Below are 24456 nucleotides of genomic sequence, written 5' to 3'. Positions count from 1 at the left end.
AGTTGCTCAGTCTTTCTGAAAGCTTTGGTTCTGTTCAAGTAGAAGCGTAGCTGTCTGTGTATGTCCAAAGAATACAGAATTCGCTCCCCCTTATTCTGTGGGTTTGGATAAAAAGTAGGCAGATAAATAGTTTGGTTAAGGGCCACACTGGACACTACCTTAGGCATAAATGACGGGTTTGTTCTCAGAGAAACCCTGTCTGGATAAAACAATGCTAAAAGGTTCCACAGCCACGAGTGCCTGTGGCTCTGAAACTCGTCTTGCAGAGGTTATGGCCAGGAGCAGAGCTGTTTTCCAAGATAAAAACTTTATGTCAGCTGTAGCAGCTGGCTCAAAAGGGGGCAGTGTGAGTTTGAAAAATTTTTGTGTACCCTTCTCCTGAATGATACCTTTCAACAATGAGATCCCTTTGATGCTTTGTAAGCTCTCTGTGAACCATGGCTTTTGCTGTAGCTGGTAACTGCGTAAATGTCACGAAAATCCTAATAGGACAGCTGAACTTTATTTGGGGTTAATCAGAATCTCTTTAATTGATGACAGGTGTGTACCCAAGAAGACTGAATGCTGTAATTAAATCAAAAGGTACTTCAACAAAGTATTAGTTTAAGGGTGTGCATACTTATGCAACCAGCTTATTGTATGTTTTTTTTATTTTTTGTATTTTTTTCCCTAACAGATTTGTTTTTCAATTGAATTGTACAGGTTATAGGTCACATTAAAGGTGGGAAAAGTTTCTAAATGATTTATTGTGGTCTCATTTTTTTTATATAACAAAACCTGGCATTTTAACAGGGGTGTGTAAACTTTTTATATCCACTGTAAATACACACAGACATATGCATACATATATATGCATGCATATATACATACACACATTAAGATTACAAACACACAGAACTTCTGACAAAACCATTGACATCTCATTAACTGATTCCATCTCATTGAATATGCATGACGTTGCATTCTGACAATTGAAAAAACGTACTGTAAAAGCACACAAGTGGCCAACACATCCTAAACAGACCTAATATACAGATCTCCACATACTACAATGCCAATAAATTTAAACATAAGTAGAAATAACCTCCGGAAATGCATCTACTAGTTTAATCACATACAAGTCTTACAGAACCACTTTTAAACTAACACTGACAAAAATGAGCAACTCCCAAGGGTACAATATTGCCCCCACCTTTTCTTTACTCACCTTCCTCATTCCTACTTAGTTTTCTAACAACCAGTCAAAGTAAACTGCTATTCAACAGCCATAGTCATACTGACTTTAAAAGTTTAATGACAATTATCAAATTATCTGTTAAAAAATACCTGCTTTACATGGGGCCTTTGTCCACAAACACTTACTTATATGAACTTCACAATTAGATAACTCTGATCAAACAGAAATCTCCAACACTTACCCACCTTCATACAGATCCATTTCAATTTTAAACCATGATTATAAAGTGTTTATGTCTATACTTAAGAAGAAAATGCTAAAGATGTTGCCAAAATTGATGGATATGGATCAGTACGGTTTTGTTGATTGCAGACAAACGTTTGATGACATTAATGGGACAACAGCTATCCACAGAGAAGCAAAGTGTAAGACCACCACTATTATTAGTGGGTCTTGATGTAGAGAAAGCATTCGATAGAGTCAGCTGGGATTTTATGAGTAGGGCACTGGAAGTACTTGGATTCCCTGACAGAATAAAAGGGTTAATTAGGAGGATATAAGACGCTTCAGAGGCAACAAGTAAGGTAAATTTAGCTGGGAAAGTGGTTTTAAACATTACTTTTGGTATGGTAAGATATCCCTTGCTAAGCTTTGCTCTCATTTGTTCATGCTGAATTGCTGATCCCTTACATTTTCCCATATCTCTATACATTCCCTCTTCCTCCAAGATATTTATACTCTTCTTGGTTTTCAAGTGCTTTTATATCACATTACTCTGCCAGGCTGACATTTTCCTGATGATTCACATCAAATGCCATTCTTATATCAACTGAAAAAGGTTTAAGCATTTTTACTTGCTTCTCCATTTGCAAGGTGACAAGTTATTCCGTTTTGTATCATCCACAAAAATAGTTAAGATGTTACCTCGCAACATTTCCTGGAAGTTAGCCATAGCCTAGTCTGTAAAGAAAGCACTTTAATGATTTGAAGGCAAAGCAAAACAGCAGTAGTGACAAATAATATCCCTCTCTATATTTTTATTCCTATAATAGTGACTTTACCCTTTATCATGATTCCACTTGTAAAAGGAGGTGTCACTGTTTCATAGTGACTGACTGCTGTGTAATTTATCCATGTTTGGTATAGTTCTACAAATGTGTAAGCATTCAATAATCCAAGAAAGTGGAATAATGACAAATCATTTTTTGTCTAATCTTTCCATGCCATGCTTAGATACCAACCCTTTATTCCACTATCTGTTATAACTTTGTTAAGTAACAAATGATTCTTCATTCATAATTCACATGATGTTTTACCTTTCTCTACTACTGCCATGGACTCGGTTTTTACCTAAAGGACTAAACTACGCCTGCATCAATTACAACACCTAATTTACTGGTACGTTATTGCTATATAGGTCTCAGGATGGCTTGTAGGTTTAATTTTAAGGAGGAACACAGTGTCCTCTTAATCAAGTTTGTGCTAGCTTAGGATGTGCATATAGCTAATTTTTACTCCAGGCTAAATCACAAAGATGCATATATTTTTAACATGGTCATTTTTTGTTTTTCTATCTAGGGATGATATAAAACATAGTTGGTTATATTTTTACTGGTGATTTTCTATCAATGTTTTTATTATGTTTTTCATATCCCCATTATGAGCAATGTTTTTCATTTTTTCCACCTCTTGTAGTGAACAGTCCCTATGTAACGACCAGAGTAAATTAACAGAATGATTTTAATTTATTAATTGTCATGCCTATTCATGCTCATCACTGTTTGTACTTTTGTTTTAAGTATTAGTGACTGCATTTTCATACCAAACTAGTAAATTTGAATATATGATACAGAGGTTTTCTGTCTAGAAGGACAACACTTTCAATATTACTTATAATTATTTTGTTTATAACAGTTTATACTTAAGTGGCAGGAAATTGAATTTAGGAAGGAAAGAATGAAGATTCACTCTTATTTAATATGGAAGAGATAAGGTGTAGATTTTGAAGAAGTCCTAGTAAAAGGATGAAAATGCTGTGACATAGTATGGATTAGAGTTTTTATTTTGTGTGTTTTTTTTGTTTTTTTTTTTTTACCCATGGATACTGTTTAATAAAGGAATTCATTTCCAAACTGAGTACAACAGTCAATGATTTGAAATGTTTCGGGTGTTAAGATGAGGCAACTTAGTAGAAGTTTCTCTCATGCTGGCAAACTAATTGTTGAGTGTACTGTAGCATGAAAAGTAGAGTGGAACAAACTTGGCCAAAGTACGATCACATAGACTTGGTTTGTTGGTTTGGGTATTTCATACTTGGTTACTGCTCATTTTAGAGATTCTTCCTGCAGTTCCCTTAATTATATTCCCACTATCAACTCACAGTAAACCACTACAACATTTACTAATTCGGACTGCACATCAGTCCGCCCAAATAGTCAGGTATTGACTGGCCCCAAAAAGTGTTGGACAGGTTGGATATTAAAACAAGAAGGATGCTTCATGCCCACCAAATGATTTATAAAAATCAATGTATACCAAGATTATATATTCCCCGTTCTGAAGGAGAGATGGGCCTCCTTGAAACTGATTACATGTATAGATCTGCAATCGTTGGACTCCACACATATTTACTGACCTCACAAGATCCAAATGTGGTGAAAGTTTTGAAACATGAGGAGAATAAATCTAAGATGACATCTCTGCTTAATTTAGCAGAAGCATATTGATGTCAAGCAGGAATGGAAATCAAACTAGAAGTGGATAAAAACCAGGCAGCAACTGAATGCGCTAAAAAACAAAAGAAAGAATATAAGGTGAAGGACTAGGTGAGAAGGCAAACTAGCACTCCACAAGAATCACAAAAACTGACAGGCCAAAAAAGACCCATAAAGACAGTAGAGGGGACTATTGAGGATAAGAAAGAAAGAAATTATGCCTAGTTATTATGCAAAAAGACCAGAATTTCCAGACACAAGACATACAAAAAGATTAAGAGATAAATTAGAGGAAAGAAAAATATTTCCACAAGAAAAACTGTCAGAAGCCTCAAATAAAAAAATTGTATTCATTAATACAAAAGATTGGGCCTTTGCTGAAAATTGGCTTTGTTCCAAGTCAGACTTTCCCCGTAAACAAATGTCAAATAAAAAAAAAAAAAAAGGAAAATTTCATAATAAAAAAATATCACAAAGAGGGAATGTAGAGAAGATTAGTGAAGTAGAAGTTAAAAAATAGAACTTGAAGTTATGGAATGCCTGCAAAGTGAAGGATTTGGTGTAGAAGGTCTAACACAGGTTACATCACAGCATTATGGGACAAGTCCCCAAAGTAAGGAGAAACAGGAAGATCAGGAGACATCTGAGGAACAAATATGGACATGGGAAAGAAAAAAGGGATTTAATATGGTATAATATTTATGCAAAGGAGAAAGCAAAACTAATAAATACAAAAAGAGCAGTGCCAAAGACATTTGAAGAGAGATTCAAGAAAAGAAATCCGGGCATGGAAAACTTTACAATACAAAAAATAAGAAGACAAAGAAGAAAAGTAGAAAAGAAGATTAGTAATGGAGAAGTTAAGGAAATAGAAACTGAGGTTATGGAGTACCTGTGGAATGAAAGATCTGGTGTAGAAAATCTAACTCAGCAAATACCACAACAGGATAGAGCAATGGACACCCAAATTAAGGAGAAACCAGTGGCACAGGAAGCAACAGGTCAGTTGTCATATGAAGATATTTTAGAGCCTTTCGCAGGAAACCAGTATAAACATTCACTTGAAGTTGGACAGCAATGGAAGAACAGGAAACTGTGGCAACTCTGACACAGTTAATGTTGAGGAGTGATAGGCCAGTGAGTTCCCATATGACAGAGCAAAGAATGACACAGGAAGAAATTGAAGAGAATGTGCCACAGGAAGCTGCTATAGTACTTTATATAGAATGCCCGCAGGAAATGGAGAACAAAAAATGTGCCCTCAGTTTAGAAGAAAATGAGCTTAGAGAAGAGTTGCTTAATTTAATATAGATAGCTAGACATACTAAGATCAATGAACGAAATAGACTACAGAAGATCAATAAAACCCCAAAAGTTAGATGTTTGATATAACAAATGATCACTGTAATTAGGACTGTCCATAGAGATCCATGTGATATAACAGGAGTAAACAGGATGTATTACTGTGCAGCTAAATTAATAACAGAAAAATGCTACCACAAGAACACAGGGTAGTAAGGGTAATGAATGGGAGAAATCTAATACCATCATGGAAGTATCGAACAGAGAAAACTATAAAGCAATCAAGACAAGAAGTGTCACAGTTGGAAGAGTACAGAAAAGGGAACAGATCAACAAAAATATTCAGAAAGATAGATGTGATAAATGCAATGCTTAGTATTATAATGGATCAGGATTTATCATACACTATTGCAAATAATAAACTTAAAATATCGGCACAAGCAGAAAAATGTAGAAGATGCATATACACAGTTAAATATAAATGAAAAGTACAAAATAAGCAATTTATTTATGACCCCAAAAAATTCTGTACAGAAATGGGGAACAAGGTAAAAGGAATTGAAAGACCACCCAAAAAAGAAGAAATAGTACATTGAAATATTTACAAAGATCCCGTGGAACATAACAAAAATGCTAAATGGATAGAAAAGGTAAAGAAAACAAAAGAAGTTCAAAGGTACAGAATATCAAATGGGATGAACTAATAGCCAGAGAGCTTGAAACAAAGTTAAAGGACAACAGCACCCACAGACTCAAAAACACATTTCATCATGGTCTGGTGTTTCCTACATTTTAACACCACTCTGGGACTATTTAGGGCTTTTTATATATTTATATAAGCAATTTCTAACTCTGACCACATGGGGTCTGGCATCTTGAAATAATTCTGACTGTTTAGTCTGCCTCTAAGTATCCCAGAATGCATTGTTTATCTCCAAAAAATTGCATCAGATCTGCCACTTTTTCCCTAAAGCTGTTGTCAGTGAACTGATTCACTGCTGTGTTATAGTCACCTACTTTTGGTTAAAATTTTATCCTTTTTCAATGACTACTTCAAACACAAGCAGTGCAAATGCTACAGAACAGAACTGAAAAGTCCATTTTATTGCTCTATCTTCTTAGAAATGCTAACTTGATTTTGTGAAGGCTGAAATCTAGTTCTTCAAGGCATTTCCCCTCCCCCTCACACCTACCTTCCCTAGCTGTCAAAGAGTTAAGGGTAATTTGACCCATTATCTGCATGTGACTGACAGCTCACAGCAGGTGACCAGACTAATTTACTGTTGTCAGTTTCCTTCCTTACAGCGGGAGAATTTTTTTGTTGCACTCCTCCTGTCAAATTTAGAACCAAGCTCCATAGCATTAAGAATAATCACTGTTTTGCAAAGCATCAAAATCCCACTTATTTTTCCTTCCTGTTTGGTTAAATAGCTAACAAATGATTCACTATAAACACAAAATTTCACAGACTTGCATGACAACACCCACATGCTTTTTTAAGTGGTAATTTAAGAAAATTACAGTATTGCATGATTGTAATCTGATGTAGTGTTGTTGATCATTTGTGACAGACATCTTCTTCTTATGTAAAAACATGTAATTAATGTCTACGCATGGTCATTGCAAATTTATGATCTTTAGTTTTTGCAGCTGTTACTGTGCTTCTGTCTGTACTTTGTCATGTATCGGTAGGGCTCTTTAGAAAAGTGAGATTACAGTTTGGCATTTTTGCTAGGTTAAGACTGGACTGGGCAGCTCTGACATCACCATGTGGGAGGTCCACTGGCTCTTCTATGCAGCATGCAAATCAGGCAGGAATTACATCACCTTGGGGGAGGAAATGTCCCGGTAGCTAGAACAAGAGCTCTGGCAGATGTGACATCATTTCAGAGGCAGCTAAAGGTTTTTCAACTTGGTTTTCAAAGTGAAAGTAAAACAGTATGGAAAGGTAGGAAGTTTAACAGGGAAAACAGTTGAGTGGATTCGTTTTTAAAGCTGCATGGGTGATTTTTCAAGGCTGTATCAACGAACAGGGACTAAAAGAGACAGTAAGTTGAGCAATCTGCTTTAATATACCATTGTTGTCCTTTAAGAAAAGCCTCTAATTGGAAAACACCAAACCCAGGTACAATACTTACCTTCTGGTTAAAGATATTAACATCTTTGCATGAAGATTTAGCCATGAGTAAGAATTATTTATACGCACACCCTGAACAGACACCGACCTGGCTAACAGGAAAAACAATGGTCTTACTTAAGAATGAACCTACAAGCTTCCCTAAAAACTAAAGAACAATAACTTACCTTCCAACGACGTGCAAAGTATACATTGGAATTGATGCAGACAGAGTTTACAGTCATTTAGAAGAAAATTCAATCATGGCAATGGAACAAAAGGTTAATAAGACTCATAAGGAGCAAAAGATCATTTGTTGCCAAATAAAGTCATAATGGAGAACTGTAAAAAGGGAAAGAATCAAAGTATGGCATGGATTGACTGCAAAGAAAGCATGTGACAGTATCCCACATTCATGAATAAAAGAGTGCTTAAAAATGTATAAGATACACCCCTACACTGATAGATTACATTACAGTGACCATGAAAAAGTGGCAGACCACTTTGCAATTAAGCCATGATAAAGGACAAATTATTATTCCAGGAATAAAAATTCAAAGGAGGATATTCTAGGGTGACTCCCTGTCACCGCTGCTATTTTGTCTTGCCCTTAAACCATTAAGCTGTCTACTTATTTACTCAATTCTAGAACTTGCCTTTGCCATGACCCCACCTTGTCTTCCTTCCCTTTATGTACCCTCAAAAGGACCATACTTAGTACCTCATTACACCTCTCTCTCCAATGTCTAGTATGCATTTGCATAATTTTATACAAAAAAATTTTTATTGTTGACCTATTGAACTATATCAATGTAAAATTGTTACTTAGCTTCTTTTTAATGCAACTTTAACTTTATGCATGTAACCCCACATATGTGAATCTTTTTCTATAACTGCTACTATATCAATATTGTTTAAAATTGTACTTGTTTAAAAATGTACTACTGGAGATTTTCTCCTCGGGTCTCCACTGAAAATGGGCCACAAGCCCAGTTGGACAAACTCGGTTAACAAATGTCAATAAATAAATAAATAAATAAACAGATTTGTTCACGGCTATAATTTGGCTCCCAGAAAGCAGCAAAGTGTAAAAACTTCTCATCTTCTCTTTGTCGATGATTTAAAACTGTATAAGTCATCAGATGAGGAACTGAAAGCACACACTGCAAGTAGTCAAAACTTTTTCAGATGTAAGAATGTCATTTGGTCTTGATAAATGAGCAAAAGCAACCTTTAAAGCACGAAAGCTGCAGCACCAAGAAAACATCAGTTTGGGACAAGAATGTGATATAAAAGAACTTGAGCAAGAGGGAGTGTATAAATATTTGGGAGATGATGAAGCATAAACAATAAACCATGAACAAATGCGAATAAAACTTAGTAAGGAACATTTTAAAAGACTTAAATTAATCCTGAAAACAGGCTTGACATCTAGGAACAAAATTCAAGCTATAAACCAATTACAGTTTTGGAGTGACTGACTGGCCCCAAAAGGTGCTGGACAGATTAGTCAGGAAAACAAGGATGCTTCATGCTCAAATGACTTATAAAAGTGCATACCAAGATTATATATTCCCTGTACCGAAGGAGGTATGGGCCTCCTTGAAATTGATTATATGTATTTATTTTATTTATTTATTTAACATTTGTTGACCGGGAATGTCCGACTAGGTTCCACAGATCCTGTTTTCAGCCGAGGCCCGGGGAGAAATGCTCCAAATGCATGTCTTTGGAATGTGGGAGGAAACCGGAGTACCCGGAGGAAACCCACGCGAACACAGGGAGAACACGCAAACTCCACACAGAAGGCACCCCAGCCGAGAATCGAACCGGAGAACCTCTTGCTGTGAGGCAACAACGTTAACCGCTGCACCACTGTGCCGCCCATGTATACATCTGCAATCATCGGACTGCACACTTACCTGCTGACCTCACAAGACCCAAATATAGTGAAAGTTTTGAAACATGAGGAGAATAAATCTAAGATGACTTCCTTGAGCCTAGCAGAAGCATATAGGCATCAAGCAGGAATGGAAATTAAAGCAGAGGTAGATAAAAATCAGGCAGCAACTGAATGTGCCGAAAAACAAAAAGAATATAAAGTGGAGGATCAGATGAGAAGTCAAGCAATGTGGAAAATGCATAAATATAGTTGCAAGTATAGAAAAGACCTGGAAAACCCTCATGCTGATCAGGAATCAAATGCAGGGATGGTTAAGGAGAGGCAAATTCAAACCAAAAGATGAAAGGTTAATACTGGCAGCCCATGACAGTGGGCTACATACACTGGCTTACAAATTCCACTGAACATGTGGGAGAAACAGACAAATGTAGGTTTTGTAAAACAGAACTTGGAACGGTCACACCATTGTTGCTGGTTGTGATGGCAGAAGGACTGTATACTGAAAGGCATAACAATGTGTCAAGACTGCTGCACTGGGGATTGTGCAAATATTACAATATTGAAGTGGCTGAAAAATACTGGAAACTTTAGCCACAAAGCATAATAGAAAATGATGAAGTCTACATCACATGGAATCACCCATTATCAACAGTTCAAAAGACAGATGCGAGAAAACCAGATATAGTGGTCCGTGAAAAGAAGACAAAAGTAGCATTGATCATTGAAATTGCTACACCCAGTGACTACAGTGTCTTGCATACAGACAGACACAAAGTCATAAAATATCAGGATTTGCAGGCAGAAACGAGAGCAATGTGGAAGAAAGATACCCAGGTCTTATAAAAAATAATCTACAACCATATTTAGATAAGGTACCAATACATGTAACTCTATACGATTTGCAGGAAGAGTCATTACTGGACATATTGCTGGTGCTGCAAAGAGCACTTCTGGCTGACTAAGACTGAAACAATACTAATTTCATGAACTTTAATCATACTTTGACTTAAGAATGGGGTCCATTCTTGTCATAGTATTAGAAACCCAAAAGACTTGGAGAAATTAAAAAAGTGACTTCATCCTCATTCTATTTGGCCTTCTCACTAGTGGTATTGCAGACCTACTAACTAAATGTAACCTCACTTAACTAGTTGGCCAAACCATAAAATAAACAATACACTCAGAACTTAAAATCATTACTAACCAAACCTCCATCATCTCTGCTATCACTGTATATCCTCCTTCCGTGACCACTGTACCAAAAGGTTCTTATTTCAGTTCAACTATGAAAAAAATCCCCCAAACCAATTTCCTTCAGATCCAAATCACAGACAAGCAGACTAAAAACCATCTTCTGTAACCTGGACTGATCACCTGTTCTGTCTGGATCTGTTCCTAACTATGCCTTTGAATTACTCAACTCACTAATACATAAAACTCATGTGCCTCCTTAACAAAATAACTCTACAAACTCAAGAAAAAACACACCGTACTAAAATTCAGGGATGAATTTTGATTTGCATTCTTACAAAAACAAACCCAGCATTATATTACGTAACCTTTTGAGCAACTTCCAAATTTTGCTAAACAAGCAATAAGACAACATAAAAGCCAATTAATGAGACTTGTCCAGAACTTGCTATTACATCCACCCAAACAATTCTGGAAAGAGGTCAAACACACTAGTCATAAATTACAACTTAACAAAATCCAGCCTCTCCACTTACTCCCTCTGAATTTCTACAAGATTTTAGTAACTTCCCACAACTCTCCTACCAACTCTGACACCTCCTTTCTCATTTACCAAATGCCGTATTCCTGACTTTTTATTTAAAAAAAATGTTAAAGACAAAGAACCTCTCCTTGACCAATTAAATCTAGATAGTCCAGCTGGTACAGACTTCTCTTCTCCTTGGTTTAGTTATCAATTCTGGGAATACATTACATCCCTTTTCCAGCACATATACATTCTATGCTAAACACACAATATCATGCATGATATTTGGAAATCAGCCATAGTAACATCCTTTGCCCAAACAGCTGAAGCTTACCAAACTTTTACACTACCCCCCCCCCCCCCCCCATTTCTCTAAACTTCACACTTCAGGGAAAACACAGATCCATGCCCAACGTTTAGAATGCATAAACCAATACTGCATTCCCTCCTCTAAAAAGCATGTCTTCTGGCCCGACTGTAGCATTTTATAGCACCTTGATTGCACTGTGGTCTGTCTCAAACAAAATATTGCTATCTGTGGATAATGAAATGTGTACAGGTGGCATATTCATCAACCTTATCAGAGTTTTTAATCTAGATGATCAAACCACACTTTCACATTATCTCATTGAAACAGACATTAGCTCAGACACCATGGTACCAAAAATCTCTTTTACTGCCATTTTCTGTCACATTTAGCTCTAATGTTACCATAACCCCCTTCCAAAAGGGGTACCTCAAGGCTCAATACGTGCTCTATGTTATTCTGTATCTAACTCAACAAACTAACTGACTACCTTCTGCAACTCCCTCTCCTACTTTATACCAATGACATGGTCCTACTTCAGTAAATCAAAAACATTTCTTCCTACAAATTTGGATAGCTGGTTAAATCCGTGACTTAACTTCAGTCTTCACTTGTATCATGCATGGAAAATGAAACATTCATTCTTGTTTTGGGGCAAAAAGATATCTTCCTTTCTAGCTCCAACCACCAGAACTGCCAGAGGTAAAGGCCTTTTACTTGCTCAGCTTGAATGTGGTCACCCACTAATGGATACAACATCTAAAGGAAACACCGCAACAATCCAATCACCAAAAATATCTGCTGCTACCTCACCCCCTCCCCAAAAAAGAAGGATCTCTTGAAGAAGTTAAATGGCTTCCAGTCGAGCAGAGATCTGATGTCATACTTCAATCACAATCTTTTAAATTGCTACAAGATAAATCCTTCTCTAATTTAGCTACAAAAATCTCCAACCTACAATCTAAGAAATAACGACCATTCGGACCTAGTGCTTCAAACTGTAAAAATCCAGACTTCAATGCACTGACCTCTGTTTTATTACCTCCAGACTCGGGAATCTCTTCCACCCTCTCTTTAAGACATATCATTATACCCTATATTTTGCCCACAGCTGAAACAAGCAGAAAAGATAAATAAATAATTTTCTTCAAAGTCAAGCTAAATGCAAATGCCTCTTACCAGGACATATAAATCAAATCTTCCCCATCCCACCTCTTACCTTTCTCCTCATCGCTCTTGCATCCATTATCAATCTAAAGTGCTATATTCCATTGCAACTACAGTCTAATCATGTAGTTCTCTACACGCTCTACAAATACTGTACATTCTACACTTTTTTCTTATTCTTCTTCGCCTGCTGCAAGCTAAACCTGAAATTGGTAAGGTTTAATCAGTGTTTTATCCAGGGCAATGAATTTTAAGAAAAATATCTAACTATTCCTACTACAAGTATAAAATTAACTAAAATCTCAAGTTTAAAAGTTACCTGATATGGATAATTGTACCAGCACTGCCGTGTGTTCCAGAACCATGGTGTCTGAAAGACGAGAGAAAAATGCATTAGAACAGCAAAATTGAAAGGCTTCCAAAGGTTACATATTCCATACATGCAATACGAAAGCATTTAAGGTAAGCACTGCAACTTAAAGGAAAAAATGAGTGATAACACACTGCATATGTTTTCATTACAGAATTTGTGTTAACACCACACAAACCAAAAAAGCGGAGTATATGAAAAGTTGTGCACTTACCATAACCAAGTATCTGTGTTGTCCATTTTCATTCTTCCTCACTGAGTTTCGGATTCGACTGGGCCACTTTTCCCACACTTCAGGGTCAGACTCCAGAGCTCCTTCCTCTCCCCATAATGTACCATACCTTCCCTAACTTCCCAGATCGAGTTTGCTGCCCTGTAGCTCAAGAGATTATAGCAAGAGGACAGAGACGAGAAAGGATCGAGGCTCAAACCCTGAACCCATGGATTCTAAATTTTTTCCAAGTACTTCTCAGAGGCACCAGGCTGGGGGATGGCTGGGAGGAACATAAGGAAGAATGAAAATGGACAACACAGACAGTTATGGTAAGTGCACAACTTTTTAAAATCTGATGTCCTTTTCATTCTACCTCACTGATGGGTCAGATTTCTCAGCTATGCAACTCTTGGATGGCCCTAAAGGAAGGATATGCCGGAGGACAGTCGAGCCAAAGGATGCCCTGCTCCTAGAAACAATGTCCAACTTATAATGAGAGACAAAAGTGAGATTCTTAGACCAAGTGGCTGCAGCACATATCTCATCAATTCAGCCTCTGGAAGAAAAGGCAGATGAGGTAGCAGTAGATCTGGTGGAATGGGCCTTGGGAGGTCGAAGCAATTCAATAATTTTCTGTGAATAAACGAAGAATATACAGTCTGTAATCCATTTGGCTAAAGTGATCTTTGAAACTGCCTGACCTGACCGGTTTGCTGAGAAAGATATGAATAGCTGGTCAGATTTCCTACATCTCTTTGTTCTGTGGGAGGCAGAAGCACAGTTGCCTGTGAACATCTAGGAGATGGAAATTTGGTGACGAATACTGGTAAAGAAGCTGATTGGTTAATGTTTGATTCCTTGGCTACCTTAGCCATAAAGGAAGGATTTGTTCTTAAGAATACCCTCTCTTTATGGAAAATGATGCAAGGAGGGTTAGCTGACAAAGCTTGAAGCTCCGATACTCTCTTAGCACAAGTAATAGCTACTAGAAAAATAGTTTTCCAGGAAAGAAATCTCATGTCGCAACTATCAGCTGGTTCAAAGGGTTTCCGGGTAAGGCCTTGCAGTACTAGCATGAGATCCCAAGGGGAAGAATAGTCTTTTATTGGAGGCCTAGGAAGAAAAATACCCTTCAAGAACGAAAACTGGATGGAGCAACTAGCTGAAGTTTGATGGTAGAGAAACTGGCTCTTTCTTGAAAAAGAGAAGTAAAAGAAGAATAGCTAAGGTGGAAGCTGAGAAAGGGTCAAAATTCTCTTTTGAAACCCAAATAAAAAAACGCTTCTGCTTGCTGATGTAGACCTTTTTAGTGGAAACTCACAGAGGCTACTAGGATTGTGTCACAGACAAAAGGGGCAAGCCTGGACTTTCTTACAATTACTGTAAGTGGAGAAACCATGCAGTCAGTTTTAGGGTGTGGAGATTGGGGGACTGGATGTCTGATGAATAAATTATGAGATCCTATCTGGGATTCAGTATCAAACGTGGACACTTCAGATTAGACCACAGAAAGGGGAACCATACCTGAAGAGGCTAGAAAGGGGCAATGAGGATTACAGAGCTCCTCAATGTCCAGGCTTTCTGTTGAAACGTCAGGATCAGCAGAAGAGGAGGATAGGCATAAAGGAGACCTGGGGGCCAACTGTGGACTACAGCATCCTTCTGACTCTCCCTTCAGGGGGGATCAGAGCAAAATACTTGTTGCACTTGAAGTTCAGTGGAGAAGAGAAAAGGTTATAACAAGGATGACCCCAACGGCTGCAAATCTTGTTTGCCAGGGAGTGGTTGAAGGACCACTTGTGAGGAATCAGAATGGACCTGCTGACTCTGGCCACTAGAATGCTGGTTTTCCCAAGAATGTGTGTTGCAGTTAGAAAGCAGTCTGAGGATATCACCCATTCCAAAACTCTCATGGCCTCCCTACACAATGGGTACGAATGGATTCCTCCTTGATTGTTGATATATCACACTACTGACATGTTGTTTGTGTGAAATGCAATCATCCCCACAGGAAGAATGTTCTTAAAGGCTTGCAACATTAGGCCTGCTCTCATCTCTAAGACACTGATATGCAAATTGGTCTTGATGGATGACCACAAGCCTAGACCATCTTTCCTTGGTAATGACCCCCCCCCCCAACCACACTGGGAAGCATCTGTGGTCACTATGGCTATTTGGTGGGGGGGGGGGGGTCTACCCAGATCCAGGCTGTCTGTATCCATCACAGTAGATGATTTCTGCAGATTAAAGACAGTTTTATGGGAATTGAAAGTGGTTGTTAGAAGATGGACCACTGAACCGCTACTGTCCATTGAAGAACGCTCATAAAGAACCTTGCTAATAGAACTAAAACAACTGCCGCTGCCATTGACCCCAGAGCCCACAGAATTAATCTTTCAGGAGGAGAAGGTAGATCTAACAAGTCCTGAACCTGTTGTCTTAAGAGATATAATGGGATGCATTGGTAAGGAAGCCACTTGTGTAGTTGTGCCCAATTGTGTTCCTATGAATTCTAGGTTCTGAACTGGAGTCAAGTTTGACTTTGGCAGATTTATCGTGGTGCCCAGGTGACTGGAGATTTTTACTAGACAACTCCTGGACTGCAGCAGTTGGCGCAGTAAGGAGCCAATCGTCCAGATAGGGAAACACTTGGAATCCTTTTAATCTCAGATGAGCAGCTACCACCGCCAAGCATTTAGTAAACACCCAGTGGGCTGTGGCAAGTCCAAAGGGCAGTGCTCTGTCCTGGTAATGATTGGCTCTAAGCCAAAAGCTCAAGTGTCTTCTGGATTGCATGTCAATTTTGATATGATAGTATACATCCCGAATATCAACACAGCACATACAATCGTCCTTGCATAAAAGTGGCAAAATGGACTGGACCATAACCAGAACTTTGACTTCTTGACAAACTGATTCAAGTTGCTGAGGTCCAAAATAGGTCTCAGGTCCCATCTTTTCTTTGGCACTAAAAAGAAGCAATATTAAAGCTTTGAATTCTCTCTGTTTGGTCAGGATCTCTTGGATGACTTCTTTTTGTAGAAGTTTTTGGACTTCTTGAATAGCATACTCCCTCTGACTGGGTGGTACATCAAGGAGTTTCCACTTAGGACCTGGAGGTAATAGGGAAAAGGGAATGTAACAACCTCTAGATATAATGTTTAGCACCCAGAGGTTGTTATGTTTGTCCAGGCATGTAGGTTTAAAGACAGACGGCCCTCTACTGCTGCCAGAGATGAACAGTCGGGCAACACTTCAGGTGCGCTGACAGGGTCTGTCAGGAAAAGGTTCCCTGAAACCCTGATTTTGCAGGCCTTGCTGCCTCTAGGGCAACATCTATCATTAAACCCTCTTCTGTCTCTGGAGGAAGTGTCCCCAAGCAGGACCTGGAAAGATCCTCGAGACTTCCTGAACCAAGTTTTCTTCCCTCTTTGCTGACTCCTAAAGAAGGCCCTCTGAGGAGTAGAAAACTATCTCCATGGCAGACAAGGTCTTCCCTTCTTGTTCGCTGCGGGTTAGTGCCTCTTTCACTGAGAGTCCAAACTAAGAAACTGTCAAAGGGGTCATTAATGAATGACTCCTTGAAGAGTTCCACAAAGTCAGAAAGCCACATCCAGGCATGTCTCCTAATGGCTATGCCTGCTCAGCTGCTCATGAAGTGCCTTCCGCCGTGTGTGAAATCAACTTCATCGAATAATTTGTAAGGGAGGAAAGAGTAGCCAATTGGGACAAACCTTTTTCAAGTCCTCCTCCAACGTGGTCTCCACATGACAGTTGGTTAACTCCTTAACTAGGTCCCTACAATTGGGCGAAGTGCGTCAAATAGTTTAATGACTTAAGAGAGAAAACAGCAGTGGGATAAACAAGTTTTCCATGTCTGTCCAATGCTCTACACTCCTGGTTTGGCAGATGGATAGCAGAGCTTTGTTCGGCTATGTTAGGAAACTGCAATGCAATATGTAGGCTTAGTGTATTAAAATGTACAACTGCAATATGCAGGTTTAGTGTATTAAGGGTTAAAAGGAGTTAATACATTTATTCTGCTTATTCTTTGTGAAAATATGCAGCTGCTAGAAGCTCTGAAGAGAAATTATTCTGCTTATTCTGTGTGAAAATATGCAGCTGCTAGAAACTCTGAAGAGAGAAAAATGGATGCCTGTAAATCCACCATGGTCAGCAGAAAGTGTATTGAGGCCAGGACTGTACCTTGAATGTATCATATCAGAGCTAGAGAAAGAATTGTGAGAAACTAAGGGAAGCTGAAACAAACTCAAGGCCAGGTTGTTTTTCTCAAACAACGTGTTTTTGCAAGACAGCAATTATTTGACCATGTCAGCAGCAAATCTAATAATAGCATATTTCTGTGAACTTGTAAAAAACTGCAGGCTGAACTATGGAAAAAATCAGACAAACCTTGTACCTACATCCTTTGTCTCCTTGCTGCAAGTAATAAAGGGTGCCTTGCTTGAACCTAACGTGCATTAATCTTTGTGTTTTCCTTTTCAGGCTACCTCCTTTTTAGTGGCTGTTGCAATGATAGCATTTACCAGAACATCTTTACTCCAATGTGGAGGGCGGACCAAGGAACCTATTGGGGCACTTGGGTATAGGCTCATCTGTGTCATGTTCCTTCCAGGCCTGGCAGGAAACCACCATCAATCAGTTAATCTGCAGGGGAGACACCCAAGACAGATAGCCCCACCCCAAAAGCCTCCAGGAACACCAATTCCTTAGAAGAAGAAGGTTGGGAGGACCAGCCAACTTTTTGCCTAAGGAGTTCTAGGACGTCTCTGACAGAGGCATTGTCAGGTGGCGATCAGGGTGATCCTTCTCCCTCATCAAAATCGGTGTCCTCCGCGACAGCCTCCATAAGGGAGTTTGTGTGTCTCCTTTTACATGTTTTCTTCCAAGGGGTAGTCCTCTGTGGTGTGTTCCAGGGAGGTATCAGAAGAAAGGGGGGTTCCCTGGGGAGAAGTGGTCTGGAGGCTCCTCCGGGGAGGTTAGAAAATGGCAGGTATGATGGGCTCAATCCTCAGATCAGATGAAGGACAGGGCAATCCCTGTGTATGAGGAGACGGCTCTCTGATCCTATGGAAGTCCCTGTCTGCAACCTGGAAGATTGACGGACCTGAAGAAGTCCTCTCCCTTGGAGCCAAAGTCACTGGAGGACAGAAAGCGGAGTCCATCATGGATCCCAGGCCTCCTGACACAACCAGACCTGAGCTGTTGGGGGCTGAAACCCCAAGGGGAAACGAAGGATCTGACAAAGTAGGAGCTGAAGGCAACCCCCTAGAGTTGGCACCAATGTCTAATATCTGGGATCCGCTCTGATCCGACAAAATTGAGCAAGGCTGGTCAGGGACGTTGTCGCAGTCAAGGAAGGGAGCTTCCTCAGATCAGACAGACTCTCTCAGGGAAACCAGGATCCTGAGTTTCTGAAACCAAGAGACGGATCGGAAAAGGAGTCTGCAAAGTAGGAGATGGAGCACTCACGGAAATAAGATAGGACAGAGAAGGAAAGACCCCCATCTGAATCAGTGCCCTGAGGAATTTCCACATCATCCTGTCCAAATCGGCCTCAGTGAAACTTTGGGAAGACCTGGAAGAAGATGCCAAGAAAGCATGCCTGGATTTCCTAGGTGTCTTAAAAACCTTAGCAGAAAGGGCTGGAAAGACACGTTCTACTTGAAAAGCTGGTGGATGGCTCCTAAACGTGGGAACAGGAGCCTTTGGATCCAAAGAAAATGTACCTGGATTAGGAGGGCTCTAAATAAGTATAGGGACTTTCCTGATCCTAGGGCTCAAAATGGACTTAGATCAACCTGGGGCCAATGGGGCCTTTGGACCTGATGGTTTAGTAGTACTGGAATCCAAAAACAATGGATCCAAAGAGATTTTCAAATCCAAAGTCTTTTTGGTTGCACTTGGATCCAGAGAGGTCAGATCCTAGAGTCTTGGTCTTTTCTGACTAGGCTCTCATGACTCCCCCGAGAAGCAGAGAGGGACTGTTTGGAGCAGGCATGTTTCAATGGGGTTTGAGCCTCTGAAGAGGATGCAGGTAAAAGGCCTTTAGTATCAATTTATTTCTACAGTTGGCCAATGCCCGAGGGTTAAATGACACACACCAGACAATCCGTGTCCAAATGCCCTGGTCCTAAACATTAGACGCACTTCTTGTGGGTAACAGAATTTGGTATCTTATGCCCAGAAGAAGGGCATCGCTTAAAGCCTGCAGTTTCTTGGCCATGAGGAAGCTAGAAATTCTTTATGTTCAAAAAAGAGAAAAGTTACAACAGTCACAACAATAACAATAGAAATAATTCTACTTAAACCAACTTTAAAGTATCTGAACTTTTAAACTCTTTTTACCGTTCAAGATAAAGGACTGCCGACGTGCATGAAAGGAAGGCCGAGAAGGAAACTAAGTCCTTAATATCTGCAAAAGTCCAATAAGGAAGGAGAGGAAAAGAAAACCAGTAGAACAAGTGTGTGTCTGTGTGTGTGTAGTTTGTAACATTTCTTCGCAAAATGACATCTCTCAACAGAAACTGCCCTAGACTCGGGAACCATGTCAGAATACAATGCGTGGCAAATGTGATAGTTAAGGAAGGTATGGTGCATTATGGGAAGAGGGAGGAGTTCGAGACTCAGATCAGATACCCATCAGTGAGGAAGAAAAAGGACAACATCAGATCTGTAACTATGGTCCACACACAAGATGAAAAACATTCAAGAATAAAATTACAATACCGCCAACTTCCTTTGTTCATTACAACCAGCCTCCATACTATGTTCTGTTATATTAAAATACCTGCTTAATTACGCATTCTTATACATTAACACTACTTTTATAAACAATGCAGTAACAACAATCTTGCAACCTATGTTCTTCCAGCATCAACTTCATTAAGCATATTTATTTAAATTAACACCAGAAAGACTGGACTGGCTGGACTGCCCTCAGCTTTTCTTGGCCCCTCTGGCTTCGAGGTGGTGGACTGGGTTTTCCCTCATATGAGAGCAGTTTCTACTCTTACATCTTAGGATCCTGCTCCTGTTCCCCCTTCAGATCCTGTTTTTTACTCTACTCATCTTATGCCCAAAGGACAGCCAGCCCATATGAGCTTCCCGGCAGTTCCAGTTATGGAACACCCCACCTCATTGGACACCTCTCCAGAATATCCCACTGAAGAGGTCCCCTGAAACAAGTCATGCAAAAGGAGGCATTTGGATTCCCGAATTTCTCATAGAAGACACCAATTTCGATGAATGGGAAAGGATGTCCTAGATCGTCACCTAAAGATATCTCCCCTTTGGAGACATTTTAAAAATCCTGCGCCAGAAAGGTGGTTGGTCATCCCAAACCTCATCCCAGAAGGAATCAGTGATCCTTAAATCCTTCGGGTCTGGCCCGTCTATATCTTGGGTTACACCCTGGCGGATGAGCTTATAGATCTGGTCTCCCGCAGAGCATGGAAGGAACCAGATGCCATGGAACAGATCCCTAGATGCCCAGATAAGATTATGAGACAATATTGGATGAAAGGGATCCCTGTGGATGCCATGGTTGTTGCAGCAGCCACCAAGAAGGAGCTGGCTGAGCAGAGCTCTACTGTTCATTCCCCCTAATACAGAGTCTAGGGCATTGGACACATATGGGAAGCAAATCTATGCCTAAGTGACCTTTGCTTTATGGTCACTGAACTACCTGGCACACTTCAGTAGGTTACAGATGGACGTAGTTAAGGAACTCTCTAAGTCTACCCCTTGACCCATGTCGGCAGAGGAACAAAAATCTTTTTCTTCATAACTGGCCACCCTGCAGTCAATATCCAATACACCTATGAGGTTAACCTCACATGCAGCTAAAAGTACCTCATTGCCGCCAGTACAGGCATAGCCCTTAGGAGATGTGCCTGGATAAAGCTGTGTGAATTTGTGGAGCCCTTTAAAGCATCATTCATCAACACTCCATTTGAAGGATCTTCTTTGCTTGGGCCAACCATTAGACAGGCACTTTCCTGCAGTGAGCAAGACAGAAAGACCTCATCTGCTATAGAAGTCCAGTTTTCAACCCTGCAGAGAACTTTTTCTAGGAATCAGTGCAGTGGTAAAAAGATGTGGTTCTGAAAATCACAAGGTCCTTTTCAAGAATCACAATGTTGATTTTTCTCCCGGAGGCAGAAGGGGAAATAATTATAATGGAAGACGCTGCTCACGCAGCAGAGGGGGGGTCCACAGAACCAAAGGTCTAGAGATTCCTTCTCAAATAAGCCCTTTCAGAGTTCCTGAAGGGTTGCCTGACTGTTCTTCTCTGGAGGCAGTCGGAAGGTGCTTATCCCTGCACCTAAACACTTGGGACAGCCATTACAGAAGACTTATGGGTGCAAAGGACTATATCCAGAGGATATTTCTTTCCCTTTTTACAACTTCCCCAGTGAAAAGAAAATATTTCCCTGCTGTTCCACCCAATTAGTGGGGGTCAGCAGCTCTAGAGTTCAAAAGTTGCTAGACGAGTCATCCAAGAAGTCCTTCAGTAAAAAGTGGATTCGGGATTTACTCAAGATTCTTTTTAGTGCCAAAGAAAACAGGGGACCGGAGACCCATCTTGGATCTCAGTTATGTGAATCAGTCTGTAATCAGTCTGTAAAGTGTTTCAAATTCCAGATGCTCATGTTCAGTCCATTCCACCACTCTTACAGAAGGATGGCTGGATATGCTCCATAGATCTTTAGGATGTGTATTATCATATAAAAATGAACAGGCTCTATCGAAGATACTTATGCTTCCAGCTGGGAGCCAGTCATTACCAGTTCAGAGCCCTGCCCTTTGGTCTCATCATAGCACCCAAGGTGTTCACCAAATGCATGGCAGTCGTAGCAGCTCATCTAAGACTGCATGGAATAAGTGTTTTTCCATATTTAGACAACTGGCTCATTACTGCTACAACTAGGCGTCACCTAGAAAAAGCCTGTGATTACTTACTTCAGTTACTCCACTCCCTGAGAATCACAATTAGTCTGTCAAAGTCCCCCCTACAACCAGTTAAAGTCTTGGGAGTTTATAGGGGTTTGTCTTGTTCTCTTACCACAAAACAGAGTTGTTGCTTTAAGATTGTATGTCAGACAGGTCCTTCCTCACCACTCTACCCCAGCAAAGCAGATTCTCAAAGCTTTAGGATCAATGGCTGCTGTAATCACAGATACCTACAGCTCACCTTCACATGAGAATCCTCCAGTGGACTCTAGTAATACAACAGCATTTTCATTGACCGCATTTACAACATCCTATAAAACTATCTTGCGTTTGCGAGAAATCTCTATTGTGGCGGATACAAGTCTGACTATGACCGTCCAGGACTTCTCTTTGTCTTTCCTCCCCCAACCACCACACTGACCACGGATGCCTCCCATTTGAGATGGAGGGGGGTATTTCTTGGAACAGACAGTTCAAGGCACAGAAGAGACCACTTTGCATATAAATGATTACAGGCACTTCAGAACTTCTTCCTCTGGGGACAATTCAAGCAGACAATATGTCGGTAGTTTGGTATATCAACAAACAAGGGGGAACCAGACCTTACCCCATTTGCTGAGAATCAATGAGAGGCTGGCAGTGGGCAATTTCCCTAACCGCTTTCTTGTGGCAATGCATATACTGGTCTCAATCAAACAGTGGCAGATATGATTTTCCGCAAGTGGGGTTAGCCTTGCTGCGATCTTTTTACCTCTCCAGTCAAAAACAAATTCAGCAGGTTCTCTGCCCTAATTCCCCCTCAGGGGCAGTCAACCAGAGATGCTTTAGCCCACATTTGGCCCCTTTGTCTCCTATACGCTTAATCCTGCTCTACCTCTAGTTCACAAATTACTTCAGAAAGCACTCCAGTTGAAGAGCAAAGTAATCCTCATTGTTCCATTCTGGCCTCAGCAAGTGTGGTTCCCCTTTCTATGGTCTAATCTACTATGTCCTCCTTGGACACTGGACCCCAGTGCAGACCTCCTTTCATATCGGTCACAAATGACTCATTCGGATATTGCAGACCTCAGACTAACCACATGATTTCTCCAATTCCAGTGATGGCTAGACATTCCAGGTTTTCCTTTCCCTTGGCAACATTTTGTTTTCGTCCCAGCAGCCCTCTACAAGAAAGATTTATAAGAGTAAATGGAAGAGGTTTCTTTTTGGGCTCAGGAGAGAGAACTGGATCCTTTCACTTCTCCATTTCATGCCGTTTTAGATTTCCTTGCTTCTATTTTTCAAAATGGTGCTAGTTTCTCCACCAAACTTCAACTGGCAGCCATCTCTTCCTACCATATCAGAGAATATGCTTCTCCTTCAGCCTCCTCCAAGTTGTGTAAAACCATTTCTTACAGGTACCTTTTTACGGTGACCTCCAATTAAGGATCCCACTCCACCTTAGGATCTTACTATCTTATTACAGAGTTTAGTACAATCACCCTTTGAGCTCTCAGCTAAAATAGATCTCAAAATTCTTTCTTGGATAACAGTTTTTCTTGTGGCTATAACTTTTGTGAGACGAGTCTGAACTCCAAGCAATCTGCAAAACTTCCTTATTTAATTTTCCATAAAGATAAGGTTACCTCGCATACTAATCTTTCCTTTTTACCTAAAGTTACTTCTGAAACAAACATTAAATCATGTGATCAGTCTACCTATATTATTTCCTAAATATGACAAAGGAGAATACATGCTTCATCTTTTAGATGTGCATAGGCAACTTTGGTTTTATCTTCATGGGGCTAAAAGTTAGAACATCTGACCAACTGTTTGCTTCCTTTCCCAGAAAGGAACTAGGAGCACCTGTTTCAAGAACTATACTAGCCAAATGGATTACAGATTGCATTTCAAATATTTGCTCTTCTAGGGGATTAATCTCACCAAAACAGCCAAGGACACACTCAACTGGGTCAATGGTATGTCAACTGCTTTTCGGGCTACAGTCTCCACTGATATATTTGTGCTGCTGCCACATGGTCTAATGCTCATACTTTTATTACTCATAAGTTGGACACCCTATCTAGAAACAGAGCTGCATTCAGTTCTGTGACTCTCTGGAAGATCCTTCCATGATGGCCACTCGGGGGGTTTTGTATCTGGGGAATCTGTCCCATTTGTTAAGGAATGAATGAAAATGACAGCATTAGATATAAAAGTTATGTACTCACCATAACTACGCATCTGTGTTGTCCATTTTCATTCTTCCTAAGCTCCCCCAACTCTCCCCCTTATACATGTCTTTGGGGGTGACCTGATGAAGTTTTTGTTTGGAACCACAGTTCCTGTTTGAGCCTCTGCTCTGTTATTGTTCTCAAATTCTCATTTCTATGGTAATTTCATTAGTTTTTATATTTTGAAAGTTATATATTAGCATCAAACTTGATCTGAGGTAATTAGGTGGTCAAGGGGCATTATGGGTAAAGGGAGGAGCTCGAGAGTCGGATCCTAGAA

The 24456-nt window shown here is 40.0% G+C and overlaps 1 protein-coding gene across 1 annotated transcript in view; it reads right to left on the bottom strand.

Annotated features, from left to right (window-relative positions):
* The window catches only part of CERS5 (ceramide synthase 5), a 1159858-nt gene that overhangs the window by 546372 nt on the left and 589030 nt on the right, over positions 1–24456 (bottom strand). Inside the window, exon 5 of the mRNA XM_044083487.1 lies at positions 12723–12773. Coding sequence (XP_043939422.1) covers positions 12723–12773 — 51 coding nt within the window. The remainder of the gene's footprint in view (positions 1–12722; positions 12774–24456) is intronic.

This window comes from Protopterus annectens, chromosome 9.part0 (assembly GCF_019279795.1).
Source record: "Protopterus annectens isolate FY-2018-M chromosome 9.part0, PAN1.0, whole genome shotgun sequence".
Lineage (NCBI taxonomy): Eukaryota > Metazoa > Chordata > Ceratodontiformes > Protopteridae > Protopterus > Protopterus annectens.
Note: the sequence above shows the minus strand (reverse complement) of the source record. Positions and strands in the feature narration are given on the sequence as shown.